This window comes from Rhinolophus sinicus, chromosome X (assembly GCF_036562045.2).
Source record: "Rhinolophus sinicus isolate RSC01 chromosome X, ASM3656204v1, whole genome shotgun sequence".
Taxonomy (NCBI): Eukaryota; Metazoa; Chordata; class Mammalia; order Chiroptera; family Rhinolophidae; genus Rhinolophus; species Rhinolophus sinicus.
Genome location: NC_133768.1, coordinates 15,418,691 through 15,438,119, shown reverse-complemented (window position 1 = coordinate 15,438,119; position 19,429 = coordinate 15,418,691). Strand labels below are relative to the sequence as shown.

At 46.7% G+C, this 19,429-nt stretch overlaps 1 protein-coding gene across 13 annotated transcripts in view; it reads left to right on the top strand.

Annotated features, from left to right (window-relative positions):
- The first annotated feature begins 2,987 nt into the window (after window positions 1–2,987).
- The window catches only part of MAP7D2 (MAP7 domain containing 2), a 91,798-nt gene continuing 75,356 nt past the window's right edge, over window positions 2,988–19,429 (top strand). For 4 of the 13 annotated variants that reach the window (XM_019755447.2, XM_019755444.2, XM_019755441.2 and 1 more), the window contains exon 1: window positions 3,021–3,236. In XM_019755447.2, the coding sequence (XP_019611006.1) occupies window positions 3,110–3,236 (127 nt within the window). In that variant the 5' untranslated portion in view covers window positions 3,021–3,109. Of the gene's footprint in view, window positions 3,237–19,429 lie in introns of all 13 variants that reach the window. The other 9 variants (XM_019755446.2, XM_074323352.1, XM_074323356.1 and 6 more) reach the window with 7 other exon arrangements.

Here is a 19,429-nt window from a genome sequence, read left to right as displayed (position 1 = left end):
ACGTATTTCTAACAATTCTAAAAAGGAGGAACTAACATTAAGTCACACCTGTAATCCATAGTTGTAAAGAATAGATGCCATAACAAACAAAAAGAATCCATAACAGACAAAAAGAATGGAGAACTCAGAATGAAGCCCATGTACATACGGGAATTTGATACATGATAAAAATGGGTTTAAGATCACTGGGGAAAGGATAGCTTAATAGATGGTGCTGGGGAAACCACACTTTACAAAGTAAATAATGGATCTCCCACCATATACAGAAAAGAAATTGCTTTAAAGGTAAACCTATAAACTAATGGAAAATACAGACTATCTTGGGGCTAGGGAAGTATATATTAAATAAGATCTCTGATCTTTGTTATTTTCTTTAACTACATGATGCTATAATTTGAGTTTCTCCCTTTCCTCTTTGACTCCCAACTCCACTGGAGTTGAAGGGCGGCAGTAAACCTCTGACAATTTGACCTTTTATACCTGCATAAAAAAAGACCTCTTAAAGCATAACCATAAGAGCAAAATTTGATAGATTTTATTTTGTAGCCATGGGAAAGATTGGATCAAGCAAGAACTGTCAATAGGTGTTGAATCTAGGGGGAAGTTTTGACACGAGTATGATATTTATTAATATTTGCATGGCCTTAAAATGCCTCCCCACATATCGCTTATTGCAATAGAAAAATACCTAGTACCTCTACAGTGGAGAAACTGACAACCAATTAGATAAAGTTGTAGCTATGTTAAATTTACTGAAGTTGATAACTAATGTGGTTGTGCAAGAGAATATCCTTATTCTTAGGAAATACAAGTATTTAGGGGTAAAGGGACATTGTATGCAACTTTGAAAACAGTTGGTTAAAAAAATAGAGATATAGATAGAAGTACAAATGATTTTAAAGATGGGGTAAAATTGTAATGATAGGTGAATCTGAATAAAGAATATGAGTGTTCTTTGTAAACTTGCAACATTTTATAAGAGATTATTTCCATATAAGAGGCTTTTAAAATGTGTTGATTTGGGCATAAACATTAAGGAGGTTTGCTAATCTTAGAAAAGGTTAGTTGACTAGTGTGAAACATTTGCAGTATTTAAACCCACAAGGAATTAGTATCTAGCATACGCGAAACTCTTGGAAATCAACAAGAAAAAAAACAGTAGCCCCATAGAAAGATGGGCAAGGACTGAATAGGCAATTGACAAAAGAGTAAACCAGAATGAATGGCTAATCTATTTCTGATAGGCTTGCATACAGCTGCAATGGATAGATGTTGAAAACAATTCCAAGCAAGAAAAATCTCTTGTGCAGTGTTATTTATATAAATTAAAACCATGCATATCTTCACTATATGTTTGAAAAATAGAACTACAAAAATATATTAAACAGAGGAGGTGTCTATTACTAGAATGAGGACTGGAAGTGGAAATAAAAAGTAAAGAGAAAGAATGAAACTACAGAGGGGTGCTACTGTCAGCAAGCCATGAGCTCAAGAATTGGATGAATTACATAAACTTGTACCTAAGATCTGTGAGGAAAAAGAAGTGGAAAACAGCTCCCATGCCCTAGTTAACTTGACTCCATCTTATTGGGTTAGAAACAGCTTTCTTTACAGCCAAGGGACCAGCCCCCACTTGCCTGCTTTCCTGCTCAATTGTGTCTAAACACCCCTCCTGGCTTTCTTACCACAGTCGCACCCTACTCCAGGCACACCTTTGGGAGTGTCACGAACATGTTCATCATATTTTTGTGCCACAAAGGGACTCTTCCAAGCTTTTCGCCGGGAATCCGGATGCCAGTTCCTGAGGGTTTGAAGCTTGTCTTTTTTATTATTGTATAATTTACATACCATAAAGTTCACCCGTTTAAAATGTAAATTCAGTGTTGTTGTTTTTCAGTATAGTCAATTGTCACTATAATCCTAGAATATTTTCATCACCCCCCAAAGAAACCTTGTACCTTTATTGAACTTTATTCGGCTTTTTATAGTTATGTATTTCTCTGTGCCCCAAGATGGGCGTTAAAACCGCAGAGGGCTGGTCACCACTCTCCAACAGAGAAACGTGTGGCAGGCTATCCTTGGGTACACACCTGGAGGCGAGCTGGCCATGCAAAGATGTCTTTTTCAATATGCATGCTTTTGAAAAGATGATAAATACGCGCGGCAAGGGTAAAAGGATGTCCATAGGAAAGACACCCCCTTACACACACACGTGAACTCACACACACCCTTCCCCGATCCTACACCCTAGTCTACACGTTTAGCAGTTTCTTCTGACTTTCCAGAGATGTCTTTGCCGAGATTTCTCAAGTGCACATTATTTGCACACCAGGAAAAAAAGAACCTTCGAGTAGCTGTTGGGTGGAATCAGCGGGGGAGTGGAAGCATGGTTGGAAGGCCCAGCTTCATCAGAATGCATGTCCCTGCCCTGCCTTCCTTGAAGGTCGCTCCTCCTGGCTTATTGGAGTCCCACCCTGGGTGGCCACACGCTTGACTGGAGTGAAGAAGGACCCAATGCCGGCTACCCGGTCGCCTCAAGAACTGGAACCTAATTGTATCTGCCCCCACTGGCATGGGCGCAAGGGGCGCCTGTCTGAGGCCCTAGCCACGAACTGTTTCCAGAGCTCCTGCGCTGAGTATGTATGTGTGTGAACGTATGCGAGACTTGTGAGGACGGGTGTGCACGGTGTGTGAGAACATGTGCGTGCTCGGTGAGCACCTGTGTGCACGTGGTGTGCGCTTTGTTCACACGCTGTGAGGATGTGTGCGCATCCTGTGAGAAACTGCATTCTGTGCATAACGCTTTGAGTATGAGCACTGTATGGGGAGCTTTTATATTAGTGTGTGCACGCCGTGTGTGCGTGCCGTGTGAGGGCTGGTGAGCACACGGCAAGTGCACGAGGTAGGTGTACGCCTGTTGCATGAAGACCGGTGTGCTCATCGCATGTGCACGTGGTGCGCGTGCGCGGCCTGAGAACCGGTGTGCACATCGTCCGTGCACGCCGTGTGCGCACGCTGTGTGAGGGCGCGGACGCGTGCGGGCGCGCGCGGGGCTGGTGCGGTGCGGCGCGGCGGCCCAGGCAGTGCGCTTGTGCAGCCCCGCTTCCCGATGGAGCGCGGCGGAGGCTGCGGGGCGGGAGCTGGGACGGAGGGGACTGCGCGGGGGCCTCCGCTCCCTGGGAAGATGGCCGAACCGAGCGCGGTGCGGACCTCGCCGCCCAACCACCGGCTTTCAGGTAGGGCCCCCGGGGTGCGGCGGGCGCCTGGGGGTCTTCAGGTCCCCGGGGGGGCGGGGCGGACCCGCCGCGGGCTGTTGGGAGCAGCGGCTCTGGGGCGCGCGGGGCGGAGGCGCGGCGTGGCGGTTGGATAAACGCCCTTCCTCCGGCCCGGGGTCGGTAGGGCACGGGATGGAGGGCCGCGCCTCTCGCGATGCGGGTGGCAGGGTCCCCTCTTGGCTAGTCAGAGTGAGTGGGTGCGCTTGGAGGTGGCTTAGGGTGGGTGAAAGTGTGTTTGACGTGGGGTGCCGAGGCCCACACTTGATGCCCTGGGGAGGGCGGCCCCTCCTCGCGAGCGGCTGGCGTGGGGGCCACTGGGGCCGACGGAGCGGGCTCCGGGGTTCGCATAGGCCTGCGCGCCCGCCCACTCTGCGTCTAGGGAAACGCGCGAGCCGCTGCTGCAGCTGCCGCGAAGGTAGCCCAGCTGCGTGCTTTGCGGCATCCCCAGGGGGCAGAATCCGTGGATCACACATTGGCAGGGGCGGATGGAGCGCCGCCTGGGCAGCTGGGCGCGATCCCGGAGCCGGGTTCCCTTGCCGCCCGCGTGGACTCCCCGAGACCTTGGGTGCGCTGCCCAGGGGTCTGTCGGGGCCACGGCCGCCTCGCGTGGCAGCGCGACGCATGCGTTTCCCAGCCCAGGTGGCTGCGGCTGCTGGGACCTATGGAAGGCTGGTCCCCGGACTGGCTGCCCAGAAATGAGAGGAGCAGGGGTGGATTTTGAGGACATTTATCAGAATTTTAGATAAGCAGGTCTCGCGTCTTCTAACGTTCTGTAAAGTAGTTGCAGGTAGTACGGGGGTGTAAGCAGCGTGGAAATTGATTTCAAGCTGTTTTTCTTGGCAACACCTTTTTTTTTTTTTAAGTTAATGTGAGCTATTTTTAAAACACTTTTCACTGCAGTATAAAATACATACCACTGAAGCGCACATCTTAAGTATAAGATTCGAAGAATTACCACAGTGTGAAGAGCTGCACATTTTATATAAGGTGTACCAAGGAAGGAAAAGAAATCAAGGGAAATGCTCTTTAGTCACTTAAAACATGCTTTTCATTGGGAGGCAGGTATTTGTGATTGAGCCTTCATTTGCATCATTCATAGAAGAAGGAGGTGGCTTAAATCTTTCCCAGTTTGCAGTTTTCATCATGCATTTTTTAAGGCAAAATTTAACAAATATCAGGAGAGTGATACAAATACTATAAATACGTACTTCAGTTTTCATCCTTTTTGCTTCAGAAACTCGGCTGCATCTGCTAGGGAAGAACCCAGAACCCACTGTGGGGGCCCCCCAAAAAATAACTTTTCCTTCCACCTTCTAAATTCTCCTAGCTGGGCTAATAGTCAGATTAACAGGACAAAATGTACAAAGTTTACCACGGATATACATGCCAGGGTGTCAAAAGATATGAGACCCCAAACACACTGGGCAGTTGAGGCTTATATACCATGCTGGATAAGGGGGAGGGGTTCCAGAGGGGAAGCAGGTAATTCACTGGTAGGAGAAAGAGCAAACATGGTAAACAAATTCTTCCTGGGCCATCCTGAAACAAGGGACACAGAGAAACAGGCTTTGCTAGATTTCTTCCTGTTCATCATATGTGTTAATTCATATGTGCTAGGGTGATTATGCTGATTCCCTTCCTTTAAGCAGGTTTATCTATCTGAATTCCTTTAGGCAGGAAGGGGGGTGTCAAAGGTTCTTTCTGAGTCTTTTGTTTCTAAATAACCAGCTTACATCAATATCCCAGCACATTTTGGGGTGGCAAAACTTTGGTCCCTCTTACCACCCACAAACCCATCAGAACCAGCCTTGGGGAAGGAGGACCTAGTGGAATAAAACATTGGAAAGGGGAGGTGTTGAAGTTCACATTTTTATTTGGTTGGGAGTTTAAATAATAGGTTATTTCAATATTTTAGAGGCAGGGAGGGGCTGTATGGTCAGGCCTGAAATTTATCTGTGGGGTTTTAATTTGTTTGAAGGAACTTAATAAGACGGGAATTCTTACTAAGCTCTGGTTGGAAATTTTATTCTAGAACCATTTAATGCACTGTCTACTGGTATTAAGATCAGCTTAGAGCCATTTTCTTTCATTGGAAATTGGAACTATAAAAAGATGTGTGAAGGTTTAAAATATTAAATAAACTTCTATGTGTATTAGGGTTGGTGTGGAAAAATTAGTGTTCAGTTTAGGTGCCAGTAGTACCATGGTTTTCTTTTTTTTTTTTGAAGGTTTGTGAGGTCAGGTACTTAAAAAAATAATAATGTCACCTTCAGAAAAATCTTGATTGTTGAGGTTTTATTATAACCCAACCTGGAATCTGATTATTCTTCAGTTGCCTAAGGTCTTATCATTCCTAATGAGACTCAACCCTGCATATTTTGAAGGTCAGTGTTTGTTCCTAAGCCTGTGCTGAGTGCTGTGAGCTCTGGGAAAGACTGAAATGCCTGCGATGTGTAGGCTCTCCCACAATTTCATGTCCACATGTTGGGGAAATGGATATGAGTTGGCGCGTAGTTTTCCTGGGAGCTGTTGTAGAAGGTGGCAAGGGACTACCTTAGGTTGTTTCCTCTAGCAACAGGTTCTTCCTATATTGAAATCCTGGGCATATTCCCATTATCCACTAGTAATGCTTTTTTTCCTTTTAATTAACCCCCGCCCCCATGGAAATGACCAAATGTACTGTTCTTTTTGGTGTTATACGCACTATGTAACAAAGGAAGAGCAAGCACCTCTTGCTTGCATCTGCTTAGATACCTTTGCCAGCAGGTAGAATCATCAGATCTCAGCTGTCATACTGCCTCAGTGTCACATAAGTCCTGTGCTCCCCTCAGCCGGAATTGCCTGCCCCCTTCTCCCCTTTTCCTTTGGGGGTTCACTTCCTCTAGGCTCCTCTCAGAGGAGGAACGTCCTCTTGTGTGTGCCTGTGGCACCTCCAGCGAAGCATTCTTCTTATTCTGTGTATGTCACATTAACCTTCCAGTTCCTCTTGGTACCCACTGTAAGCAGGACCCTGTACCGGTGGCTACTGCTGTCCCTAGAGCTGAGAGTAGATTGAAGTCCAGATAGCCTGGGTGTGAATGCCACCTCTCTCCTTCCTGCTGTCTCACCTGGGGGAAGTGATGTGACATCTCTGAGCTTCAGTTTTCGCACCTTTAAAATAAGCTGAAGAACAAAACAGGGAGATAGGAGCACTGCTTTGAGGATGAAGGAATTAACATCTGTAAAGCTGAGCCCCACACAGTAAGTGTTCAAGCTGGTTAGCCACGAATGCCCCCATGAGATCACTGGCTTGAGGGCAAGGCCTCCGTCCAGGTTATATGTGCTGTTCTCCCTGCCACCTGCTGCAGAGGGAGGCTGGATGGTCATCCCACCTCTCAGAGTTTTTGCACACAGTAGGTCTGTAAGCGATTGTTTGACAGTTGCGTTATGCTGGCAGCAGCTACACCAGGTTGAGTGCTCAGTAAATACTCAGGAGGGGGACTAAGGAAGCGCGTTGGTGGAAGAGTTTGAGATAGTGGAATTACAAAGCATGTTTCCTGAGGACTGTTGAGCTTCCCAGCGCGTTCTGCTGGTGTTTACTGAGATGAACTCATTTGCCCAGTTGTTCCCTAGTAAGGAGGGAATGGCTCTGAGGTAAGGCGAGGTTCCCTGCTGTCCTTTGGCCCTCACATCTTCCATCCCCTGCCCTGGATCGGGAGAGTGTAGAGGTGCAAACTGGAAGTTCAGGGGAGCCTTCCTCCAGGGCCCAGAGTAGTAGGGTGGGGAGACTGGGTAGGAAAAGCTGAGAGTGGGCCCCTAAGAAATCAGAGTTCTTCATCCTTTCTCCAAGTTGCATTTGAAACCATTCTTGAATACTTTAATCCTGAAACTGCTTGGACCTAAAAAGAGCAAGTTCAGTTTGTGCATGTGTGTTAACATCTGCAGTCCCTTTGGCAACAGAAGGATGCCCGGGGCAGTAGGGAAAGTCACAAAGCTGCATTTGGTCTGGGGCTTCTGGCTTTTTAGTGATGGCACTATAGCGCTTTGACTTGGCAGGACCTTCAAGGCAAACTGCTGAAAGGGAAAGCTTTCTCTTCTGATGTCCAGACCCTGGTGACATAACTGGTCAAAGCCTGTCATTTCTGTTTTTAACCCTTCTTCCTCTCCAAGATTAAAGGACATTTTCCTCTCATCCAGATACCCCATATTCTGCAGTGGTTTGTTTTTTAAGAGAACACCTGGTCTTCAGTAGTAATTATACTGATTGACTTATAAAACAGGATTTGCAGGGTTATATGGGCGGGCGAAAGATGGGGGTTTGGGGGGGGCGTGCTGGTAAATAGCCTGGTGGGCCTTGTTGGGAGGACTTAACAAGCTATAACTTGTGCTCAGCCTCGTAAATGTTCATGGTGCATTTACTGCCCCATGATGCTGACGATACTGCCTGGTTGGGGTGGGGGGCTGTCCGTGTGCTGAGTTGGCTCTGGCAGCAGTTCAAGGATTTGAAAACTTCTCATGGTCCTGCCCTCCAGCCTCCTTCGAACGCATTAAGCCAGAGGAAAGAAGAGGTGAGGAGTGAGGGTGGCTGCCCTTGGGGCACTGTGGCCTGGAAGGGCTTGCTCATTGCCCACCTGACATCTGAGGGGAACACTTTTGAACGTGGAGTCTGGCTTGGCATCTGAGGCTCTGGGGCAGGCGAGGTCTCAAGGTCCCCTCTTCCTGAATGTGGGCCTGATCTGATTTTCTGTCTGGAAACGTTGCTTTCCTCTTGCGTAGGGAGCTCTCTTTTTAAAAGCCTGCTGGTTAGCAGAGTTCAGATTGTGATTTAAGCGAAAGAGAAGCAGGTGTGAGTGAGCCGCACACACAAAGCGTTTGACGGAACAGCTGGCAGCAGTCATGCCAAATGCCTGTGATCCCTTGGAATGGCAGGGTCTGTCCCAGGGTACAGAGCTCCTGGCTGGCACTGCATTCATTCACTATCTGAAAATACACACTTTTCCTCTTGATGCCAAATAGGCTGATGTCCCGTAGCCCCCAGACAACCAACCCCGTGGAACGCTTCTTGCTCCTTTGTCATCTCACCCTCTTCATTTTTACCCTCCCTTGCGCATTTGTGTAATAATAGCTCTATCGAGAGGACATTCACCTACCACACATTTCACCCATTTAAAATGCACAAATCAATGGTTTTCAGTAGTGTGGGGACAGAGCCCCAGAAAGCAGTTTCCAGGCTCTCAGCCTCACGTGGAAAGGTGCTGGCTCAGGTAGTAAATGGCCATCACCTGTGATTGGATGGCCATCAGCTGTGGCTAGTTGGCCGTCAGCTGTAACCAGTGAGCCATTGGCCACTAATATAACTGCTGTGGCTACGCTAGCAGAGAAGAGGGAGAGGAGAGAGGAAGAACGGGGGCTAGCAAGAAGATGGCGGCTGGGCTGGCAAGTGTGGATGGCGGTTTGCAGACAGTGTGGATCCAGCCTCCAGTGAGAGTATAGTGCCGCCAGAGAGAATATAGTGGTATGACTCCCCCATCTGTGGCTCCGTGGGTGTTCCTTTTTGGCCTCACCATATCCTGCGTTCTTGTATGGGGAGCGGGAGCAGAGACCCCGCAGGCCTCCCTACACGACATCAGTATAGCCACAGAGTTGTATAATCATCACCACCATCAAGTTTAGAACATTTTTATCACGCCACAGGCAAAGCCCATCCCCGTTAGCTGCCACTCCCCATTCCCCTCACTGCCCACCCCCAGGCCCTGGCGGCCACCCATGTGCTCTGTCTCTGTAGAGACCGGTAGGCTTCTACCATGGCAGCCTTCAGCCTTTGGTGCATGCACATGTGTGCTTGCCCAGAAGTCCTTGAGTGTGTGTGTGTGTGTGGGGGGGGTCTTCATGCATCAGAGGTTTAGAAACCACCATTCTGCTGCACGCACCATCCTGCAGATCCGGGACTGGCTTTCCCTGCAAAGCCTGCCTTTTCACCTTCTGTGCATCTCGCGGTGCTGCTCCGGGCCTGCGGAGCCTCAGAACCTGGAGCTGGCCTGCCGGGCAGTCTGCAGTCACATCCTGCACGTGTGTTCATTTGAGCTCCTCAGACAGTAACTGTTGCTCACTATTGAGCACAAGTACCATTATAAGCCCTTGTCACACGTTATTTTACTGCATTCTTCACAAACACCGTTTATACTGTTTTTATCCTCATTTTAGAGGTGTTTCAATTATGCATTCCTGTGAAACAAACCACTGCAAGCTTATTATTTGTCATGAGTCTGGGGGTTGGTTGGGCTCAGTTGCGCAGTTAGTGGTTCTTTTGCTCCATGTGGTGTCAGCTGGAGTGGCGCACGCTGCTGCAGTCAGCTGGGAGCTCAGTGGGTGTGAAGTGTCCAAGAAGGCCTCGTGGTCCACGTGTCTAATCACAGGGAGACTGTCCCGGGCTCCGCTCCGCGGGGCAGCTGCACTTCCACAGTGAGGAAGCAGAAGTTGCCACTACTCTTAAGGCCTGGACTTGGAAGTCCCAGAAGGTCGCTTTTGCTGCATTTAGTAGTCAAAGCAAGTCATAAGGCCAGCACTTATTCAAGGAGAGGGGACATAGCTCCTTGCTAGGAGTGGTAAGCACTGACTGGGAGAGCAGGAAAATCTCTTTCGGGAGATTCTCTACTGCAACAGGTAAATCCATTGAAATTAAGAGAGGATAAGAGATTTATTCAAGGCCATAGAGTAAGTAGCAAGCCAGGCTTCACACCCAAATGTGTTTGACTCTAGAGTTAAGTATTTTTAACTTCATGCTGCTATGCCTTCCCAGATGGGTTATAACTAAGTCCCTTCCTACCTGGGCTGTACCGCCCACATCTTCTGTACCCCTCTCAAAACTGGCTCAGTTCTATCGATCTACATTTTATAAGGATTTTGTGTACCTTTTCCTTAGGACACAGTTATTTTTCTCCCCAAAGGTGATGAGGACCCTCATTTCTTAAAATTACAGCAAAAATTTTATTAACCAAAATACTTAGAGGAAGAGCAGTTCCATTTAACAGAAGTTTGGTTTGCCAGGAATCAAGCCCCCACCCTCTCTGTGCCAGCCTTTCTTGTTGGGTCTGGAAGATCTGCTTAGTACACTTTCCTGTTGTGTGACACTGCACGGGTGTGACTGAGGACCGCGGCTCTTGCTTCATCGGTCTGGAGGGCCTGTGGAAGGTTCTCGTGTACCCTAGGCCAATGTGTCCCAACTGACTCTGGGGCAGGACCAGTTTGGGGTGTTTTTTTTTTCTGGTTTCCAATCTGTTGTTGACCAGTATCTTGGTAAAATATAATAAAAAGACTTACTAGAAAAATAAAATGTAAAAGACATGGAAAATACAAGTCCCAGTATTTAAATATTAGATTAGATTAGATATTAGGTTCCAAGGTATCAATGGATGTCAGATTACTGTGTGAAATTGCTATAAATGTTTCGAAATGCATGCTTTCAATTTATGTTCTTACTGCGGATGGTAACAAACCATAAAGAGACTGGCACCATCCGCAGGCCACACTCTGAGTAACCCTTCCCTGGGCCAGCATTTCCCAAAGGCTGTGGTACACAGGAAGGTTGTAGGTGACACATAGATAAACTTCTCTCTTCAATTTTAGACTAAAAGTTCTGTGGATTCTGTAATTGTATTGTAAAAATACAACTAGTACATCAAACTGTAATTTCATGAATATTTTCAGAATGAGTAAAAATGAAAATAAAACACAATTTAAAGAAAAAGACTAAATGATAGTATAGGCTGGTGCTGGCTAATGCAAATAGAATTCTAGCCACATATGTAATCCTAAATTTTCTAATAGTAGGTACATTAAAAAAAAGTAAAAACAAACAGGTAAAATTAATATAATTTATTTAGCCCAGCATATCCAAAATATTATCACTTCAGCATATAATTAATATAAAGAATTATTAATGAGCCATCTTACATTCTATTCTTTGCACCAAGTCTTCCAAAATCCTGTGTATTTTATACTTCCAGCAGGTCTCCATTTGGACCAGTCACATTTCAAGTGCTCGGTAGCCAACGGTGGCTAGTGGCTAGCATATTGGACAGCACTGATCTGGAACATTTCCATCCTGGCAGAAAGCTCTCTTGGGCTAGAATGAGCCCCAGGGTAGCATAGGGCCCGGTGGTGTTGAGTGTGGTCACTGCGCTGCTGAGTGTGGTATGAAGCGCAGAATGTGTGCTGTGGTCTTCAGTGCGACGTGGATCTCTGCATGGGTGTGCTTAGGAGAAATGGAAAGACGCTCTGAGGAAATGGTCTTCCCTGCCTACAGCAAGGCAAAGCAGGCCCAGAGCCCCGGGCTCTCAGGGAGTGAGGCTGCTTTCACTTTCCCCAGCACGGGCAAGTGGTGAGGTCCTCGCACCGATCGTTGTCTTGGGGACCTGACAGGCTGTGGAAAGGGGGTAGACTTCACTTGGCGGTCATTATTGAGCTGTACAGAGGGAAAGTGTGGTACGATACTGATGGAATGGCGGGAGCAGAGGGTGGTCGTAACTGGCTCTGGGTCTCCCAGGTTCCATGTTGGGTCCAGTGGGGATCTAGTCTGCTGGGGGGCGGTCTGTCGAGCTGGGTTGGGATGGGCTCTGTGAGGTCAAGTCTGGTCATTTCCCCCCAGGGCTGGTGTCGTGCCTACCTAGCACTTGTTCACAGAAGCCACTTGCTGATTGTGATCAACAAGTTCAGGTTGGCTGACAGGACAGATGCCCTAACTCTGGGGACCACATTATTGGGCGGGCAGTTCCAGTCAATTCAGGGGCTCGTCCCGCCTCCCCTGGCCTAGGTTTGATGATGTGAGAGAGCGGCAGGGGCCATAGAGGAACTTACTGAGCAGGGCGAGTGAGCCAGCACTTGCTTGCAGGGCCTGCAGGACAAGTCCCCGCCAGGCCCAAGTTGTCCCCCTTCTGAGCAATTGGTCTTTCTTCACCTTTGTCGCTGAGTCATTAAGAGTTAACTGTTGGTTTAGCAAGTCAAGCAGTGTGGAACCCAGTTGATAGAGTAGATATATTGGAGTAACTTTCTTCTTGGCTCCGTTTTTCTATCCCTACTCTTGTTTGTTTGTTTGTTTGTTTGTTTTTTCTTTCTCGCCCACTTTTCATATTTATTTCTACTGTATTTTATGTAAGCAGAAGGAGGGAGAAAAGGAGAGCATAAATGAATACCTGAAATTCAGAAATACAGAGCAGGAAAGGCCCCTGTAGCTTGAGTCTTTCACCAGGCACTTAAAGCCCTTCATTAAGCAGGGCTCCGCATCCCTGTTTCAAAACAACACTTTAATATGTGCCCTTCACTTGAAATAATCTTCTGAATTGTAAACTGGGCAAAACAGTATTCTCCTGCTGTGCTTCTGTTTCCCCCTTTTCCCCCAGATTCCTGTGTGTTCTCTTCCTATGCTTGCGGGTAGTGTTGTCTCTTAGGAGATTTTCCTCCTCTCTACCTTATTAATTGTGTGTGTTCAGTTCTCTTGAGCACCAGTCAAGGGTGACAATTGGTGGTGAAACATTGTGACAGCCTTCAGTGGAAGCTTTCTTCACAGTTGGGTAACTTTTCCCAGTGGAGATACGTGTTATGAACAAAATTTAACAGTGATCATTTTCATTAGGTAAGTAACCAATATTATGTAAGCAGTTGTAATTACATCTTCAGACTAAAAGCTCTCTTTAAAAAATTAGTTTTCTAATTGCAGTTTTCTTACTGCAAAACATGTTCCTGCTCTCCTTTTTTACCCTCCTCACCCACCCAAATTTCCACTTCACTTGATTTTGTTTTCATCAGTCACAAATTACTTCTAAAGAATAATTGCTTCTTATTAATGGCCCATTAATTTCCACATCCCCTTAATCTTCTGGGATGAGAGTAACTCTTTTGATAGCAGAATAGTCAAGAGAGCGAAATGGGCTGTTTACCCTGTTCAGCTTTCATTTCTCTTGTCTTTTTACTTTCTCTCATTTTCGACTGAGGGACCCAAGAAGACTCAGTGCCTTTCTACTAAGGAGTGTTGAATGTCCTTTGTGGTACATGACTTTATCTTTATTAGTTAAAAATTAAAGGATTCTTGCCACTTTGGCATGTAAAGATGATTTCAGAGTGAGTGCCTCTTAAAATCAGGCCAATTTAAGGAGATACCACATATGAGGTATAGCACTATCCAATAGAACTTTCTGTGAGGATGGAAATGTTCTGTGTTTGTTCCATATGGTAGCCACCAGCCGCATGTGGCTATTGAGAATGGAGGAACTGAATTTTTAATTGTATCTGATTTTAAATAATTTGCATTTAAATAGCCACATGTGGTAGTGGCTCCTGAATTGAACTGTGTGGTTAACTAGATGTTGACTAACCTTGTCAAATTAGGATCAAAACTGAGGAATGAGTTTCAGGCCTCCAACAAGTCACTTAAAACCCCTCTATTCTTGGTTTTTCCTCTAAAAGTGCTGGTATTTGGCACCTGTCGTTCAACCACTCTCAGATGTGTACAGGCCACCAAGAACAGAACCAGCAGTTAGCTCCTGTGTTTTATACCACTATGAAACCTGATAACCAAGACTTATTTTTTGGCTCCTGGTGGCCCCGGGCTGCCCATAGTCAGCCAACCCCTGTCTGTCCCTGCCTCCATTTTGGTTACACAGCTTGTTGGGGGAAAACCCAGGTTGACTTACAAGGTATTACCAAACCATTATTAGATGGAACCATTGGCTGTACAGGATTTGGGTGGGCTGTGGAGAGAACTTTTCCAGTGAGAGGTTGGTGAGGCCTGAGACCCATGGCAGAAGGTGAGGTCGGCGAGGGCATTTGGGGAAGGCATTGGCCACCACAACTGAATGAGTCATGTTCCCTCTTGTCGAGGACGGGCTCACTAACGTAGATAAGCCTTAGCTCTCTCGTTCCGCTTGTTCCTCACAAAGTGTGGCCTCAGGTGCTGGCCTGTGAGAAGAACTCGGTTGCTGGTTGCTTGTCTGAAAGTACAATGTACACTAGGTAATCCGACTGGTACTTTCCAGCTCTGAGATGCTTTGATCCCCCACTGCCGGCCCAGAAGGCAGAGGGAGGGGGAGTCTGGTCTTCACCCGTTAGCAGAATCACCGCAGCCTCCCCGACCCCTCTCCAATTATATCCAAGATAGGGAGTTCTGCCTCCTTCATCTCTCGTGACCCCATCCTCATGCCAATGCCTATGTCAGACCCTGTCATCTAGGGTCTGACCATTATCATAAGCGCCTTAGTTAGGGGTCTCTGTCCCTCTGTCCAGGTCACCCTCCCTGTCATGGATTCATCATGTCACCCTCTGGCTTAACCTCCTCTGACGTCTGCCTAGCATGAGTACAGACTAACTGCTGTAGGGTTTCCCAGGCGTGTTGGGAGAGGGCCCCTGCTGGCCTCTCCAGCCGCCTCTCTCTGGCCAGCGACCACCCCGTTTGTAGTGTCCAGCACACTCTGCACCGGCTGGCACCTCACTGCCCGTGTGTGTGCTCTTCCCTGGGCCCAGAATCCCCTTCCTCTCTGTGTCTGCCGTCTGCATCCTTCAGTGCTTGGCTTACACCTCACCTCTTCCCTAAAGCCTTCCCCGACCATGCACACTTTTGGTGGTTTCTTTTCCATTTTCCATTAGTGTTGATAACAATGCTGATGAAGGTAAATAAAATCATGGGCAAATAAACTTGGGGTTGGCATTTGGAAAGGAAAATTCACAGATCTGAAGCATGCAGTCTGATGAATGTTTACACATACACCCATGTAACCAAGACCCAGATCAAGAAACTAAACATTTGCAGTGCCCAGAAGGCTCCCTCATGCCTCCTCCTAGACAATAGCTCCCGCCAAAGGCGACTTGTTCTCACCTCTTTTCACCTTGGATTAGTTTTGCTTGTTTCCAAACGTTATTAAAATACATTCATGTAGCAGATACATTGTTATTTTGGCAAAATATACATAACATAAAACATACCATTTTAGCCGTTTTTTTAGTACAGTTCAGTGGCATTAAGTACATTCTCAATGTTGTGTAACCATCACCACTGTCCATTTCCCGAACTTGTTCATCAAGTATATACTTTTTTGTGCCTGGTGTTTTCACTCAACATTATGTCTGTAAGTCTCACTCATGTTGTTGCAGACCTCAGGGTTTCATTTCTTTTTATTTCTGAGAACTATTACATGTTGTGACTGTACTGCAATTTATTTTATCCATTCTCTTGCTGATGGACAATTGGGTTATTTCTAGTGTTTTACTGTTTTGACTAAAACTGCTATGAACATGCTGTACACATCGCTTGGTGCCCACACAGCTGCATTTCTGTTGCGGACATAACCTAGGAGTGGAATTGCTGGGTCAACTTGAACCGATAGTGCCAAACCGTTTTCCAGATAATTGGAAGTAGTTTCTTATTGCTGCTATAACAAATTAGCACAAATTTACTGGCTGATAGCAACATGAATTTATTATTTATAATCTGGAAATCAGAACTCCTAAAATCAGGGTGTCAGCAGAGTCTTTCTGGAGATTCTAAGGGAAAATCTGTTCTCTTGCCCTCTCTAGCTCCTAGAGGCCACCTGGCTCATGGCTCCGTCCTTCATCTTCAAGGCCAGCAGCGTGTCACCTGCCAGTCACTCCCTCCCCAACTTGCTCCACTATCACATCTCTCTCTCATTCTTACTCTCTTCCCTTGTGATTACATTGGGCCCACCTGGAAAATCCTGGATAATCTCCCATCTCAAGAACCTTCACTTAATCACGTCTGCAAAGGCCTTTCTGTCATATAAAGTAAGATTTTCACAGGTTCCGGGGACTAGAACGTGGACGTCTCTGGGGGGGGGGGGTGCATTATTCTGCCTACCATATGATCGTACCATTTTGCATTCCCACCAGGAAATGTTGAGACTTCCAGAACCGCCACATCTGTGCCAGCACTTAGTATTATCAGTCTTTTTAATTTGAGCCGTTCTGATGGAAATGCGGGGACATATCTACAGCCACCATGCCAAGCACAGTGTCTTCCCTCGCTCTAATACAGCTTTATTGCAACAGTAGTACAGTTACAAATATTTGTGTACATGCCTCTGTCTTGGCCAAACGGTACACTTCTTCATGAGGCAGGTCGTATAGTAGCTGGTTCAGTAAATGCTCCTTGGATAGCAAGAAGTGACTGAGGACAGTTTTCAATAGAGAAGCAAATAGAACTAAACATGGAAAGCAAAGCCTGTGCTTACAATGCCATCTCTGGCTCGAGGTAGGGTTTCTCTCAAATAAAAATAGGACCAGAGCAAAGAGCCTGGTTTCGAGCTTCTGCATGCTGTTGTCTTTCCCAAGATAGTTTATCTATAAGTGAGTAATGCCCTGGAAGGAGACATGGGCCCCAGCTCCTGAGGGCGTTACTTGGAATGACTTCACTGTGTATGTAAATGAGAGGGGGAAACGCAGTTCCGGCAGCCAGGCTTCTGGGGAGTCTGATCTTGGACCTTCTGCAGAGACTCAAATTTTCCTTTTCCTGGACTCAGCTCATGTAGCAACACACTGCAGCTTCTCACTTGCAGAAGGAAAGACTGGAAGGTACGTAGGCTTTTCTGGATTTCAGGAAATGTCATGTGTGTAGACTTAAACCCGCCTTGGGAACTTGAGGCCAGAATCTCTGAGGATGGTAAAGCCAGAGTAGAAACAAATTTCCGCTGCCCCTGGCACAGGGTGGTGGGTGCAAATGTCTTGGTGCCTGGGAGACAACCCTGAAAGGGGGGATTTTATTAGACAAAATGTAGACAGGAACGTGGATTCCTTTGGGAACATCCTGATGTCAGTAACCACTTTCTATGTTCTAGTTTGCTCCCCAGTTTACTTTGCGGAGCATACACCTGGTTTCAGGAGGGCTATCAGGTTTCAGGGCCTCAGTCTTATCTTTTTGGGCCACTGAGGTGTTGGCAGCATTCCTATAGCTTGGCATTACTTTGACCCTCTGGGGTGTGGTGAGAGAGAGAGAGAGAGAGAGAGAGAGAGAAACCTTGCTATCTGTGTGGCAGAGGACTTCAGCCCTAACTAGAAAAATCTCCGTAGTCAAACAAGACCTGGCTGGTCGGTATTTAGATCACAAAGGAGTCAGCCTTTTGAGAAAAATATTGTCTCAGTGTAGGAGTTACTGTGACGGGCCTATGCTGGGGTTATTGGTCCCTCTTAAAGACCTACTGACTGTCAGAACTTCAGTGATTTGAATAACTACACAGGTGATTCACAGGCTGATCTGAAAACAGGCCAGCTGTGCCAAAATGGAGGCACGTCCGGACCTTGAGGGTGTGGCTGGCACACACGCCAGGACGGTTGCGACAGGCGGAATGGCCATGGCCCTGTGTTCATGGGGTCCCAGTGACTTCCTCGATGTCCTCTCCTCTCTGCCTGTTGTATTCAAGTTGTGGAGAAGGTCAAGTGGCTGTATTCCTGCTGAGACTCTCCCTCTAAGACTCAGACCCAGCTCCCTCTCCACTCCCCATCGTCTTGGACCAAGGACAGGCTTCCCCTGGACTTCCCCTTTGAGGGGATGGAGAGAGAATGTGGGGTGAGCTGCCCCCTGTACACAGGTGCGTGGTAACTTTTTCCAGGACAGGTAGCGGATCTTCTTCTACATTCTCTGAGGCTGGAAGGGTCCTCCTTCCCTCCTGGGTCCAGAAGTCTCTTCTGTTCATACAGACATGTCTCCTCGAAAGGCCTCTCCGCTTGCTGTGCCCTCTTGGACAGACAGGACCACCACTCACACCCTTTTCACAAAGCCTCCCAGTCTCCCGGTTCCTTAAAGCCTCCTAACGTGACTTTCTGTCTGGTGTTTACACCTGTGACATTGGTGTCGCTCTTCTCTAACCTTTCGCACATAGTGTTGCGTTTTCACCTCTTTCTTCAGTTAAGACTTTACTGATGAAATATCACCTCACACCTGTCAGGCACACTTGAAAAAAACAAAAGACAGCAAGTGATGGCGAGGAGGTGGATAAACCGGAACCCTCTGCGCTATTGGTGGGGATGTCAATTGGTGCAGCCACCATGGAAAACAGTATGGAGATGCTTCAAAAAATTGAAAATGGAACTACCTTATGACCCAGCAATCCTGCTTCTGGGTATATAGCCAAAAGAATTGAAATTAGGATCTCAAAGACGTATTAACACTATTCACAATAGCTAAAATGTGGAAACAACCTAAATTTCTATGGACAGATGCATGGATAAAGAAAATGTGCCACACACACACACACACACACACACACACACACACACACACTGGAATATTATTCAGTCTTGAAGAGGGAAATTCTGCAATATGTGACAACATGGATGGACCTTGAGGGCATCATAAAATAAGCCAGTCACAGAAAGACAAATACTGCATGATTCTACTTACACGAAGTATCTAAAATAGTCAAATTCATAGATTCAAAGGTGGTTATCAGGGCCTGGTGGAGGGGGAAATGGGGAGTTACTATTCAGTGGGCAAAAGGTTTCAGTTAAGCAAGATGAGTAAGTTCTAGAGGTCTGTGCAGCATCTTTCCTGGAGTCAGCAAGACGGTACTGTGCACTTAAAAGTTTATTGAGAGGGAAGATCTCATGGGAAGTGTTCTTACCACAATAAAATAAATTTAAAAAACAATTTTTTTTAAAGAATTTACCACTCAAGACTTTATAATCTGATCAGATAGCGGCTTGGCCACTAACTGGCTGTGGGGTCAGGGGTTACTTTCTTGGTCTGTTCTAGCCTCAGTTTCTTCCTTATAAAATGGGTATAATAAGAGAAAGTCCTGGTGGGGTCAGCAGGAGGCTTCTATGAGGTGATGCCTGGGGAGTGCTTGGCACAGTGTCTTGCACACAGCTGGTGCTCTACGAGGTGGCACGATCACGCGCATTGAGTACAAGGCCCCAGACCCATGTCTATGGGCACAAAAAACATTTTTGAATGTGGTATACATTTATAGCAATATATTTATACACTACTTTTGCCTTCTGAGGAGCTAGTGACCTACTGAAAGTAGGCTTTCTCTGACTTACTATAATCCAAGTCTAACACTGAAAAGTACCATAAATGTTAACAGAAAAATGGACCATGAGGCCATAGACGAGCCAACAGTTAATTCTGGCTGGAGGACTGGGGACAGTCTTCATGCGTGTGCGTGTATGAGGCC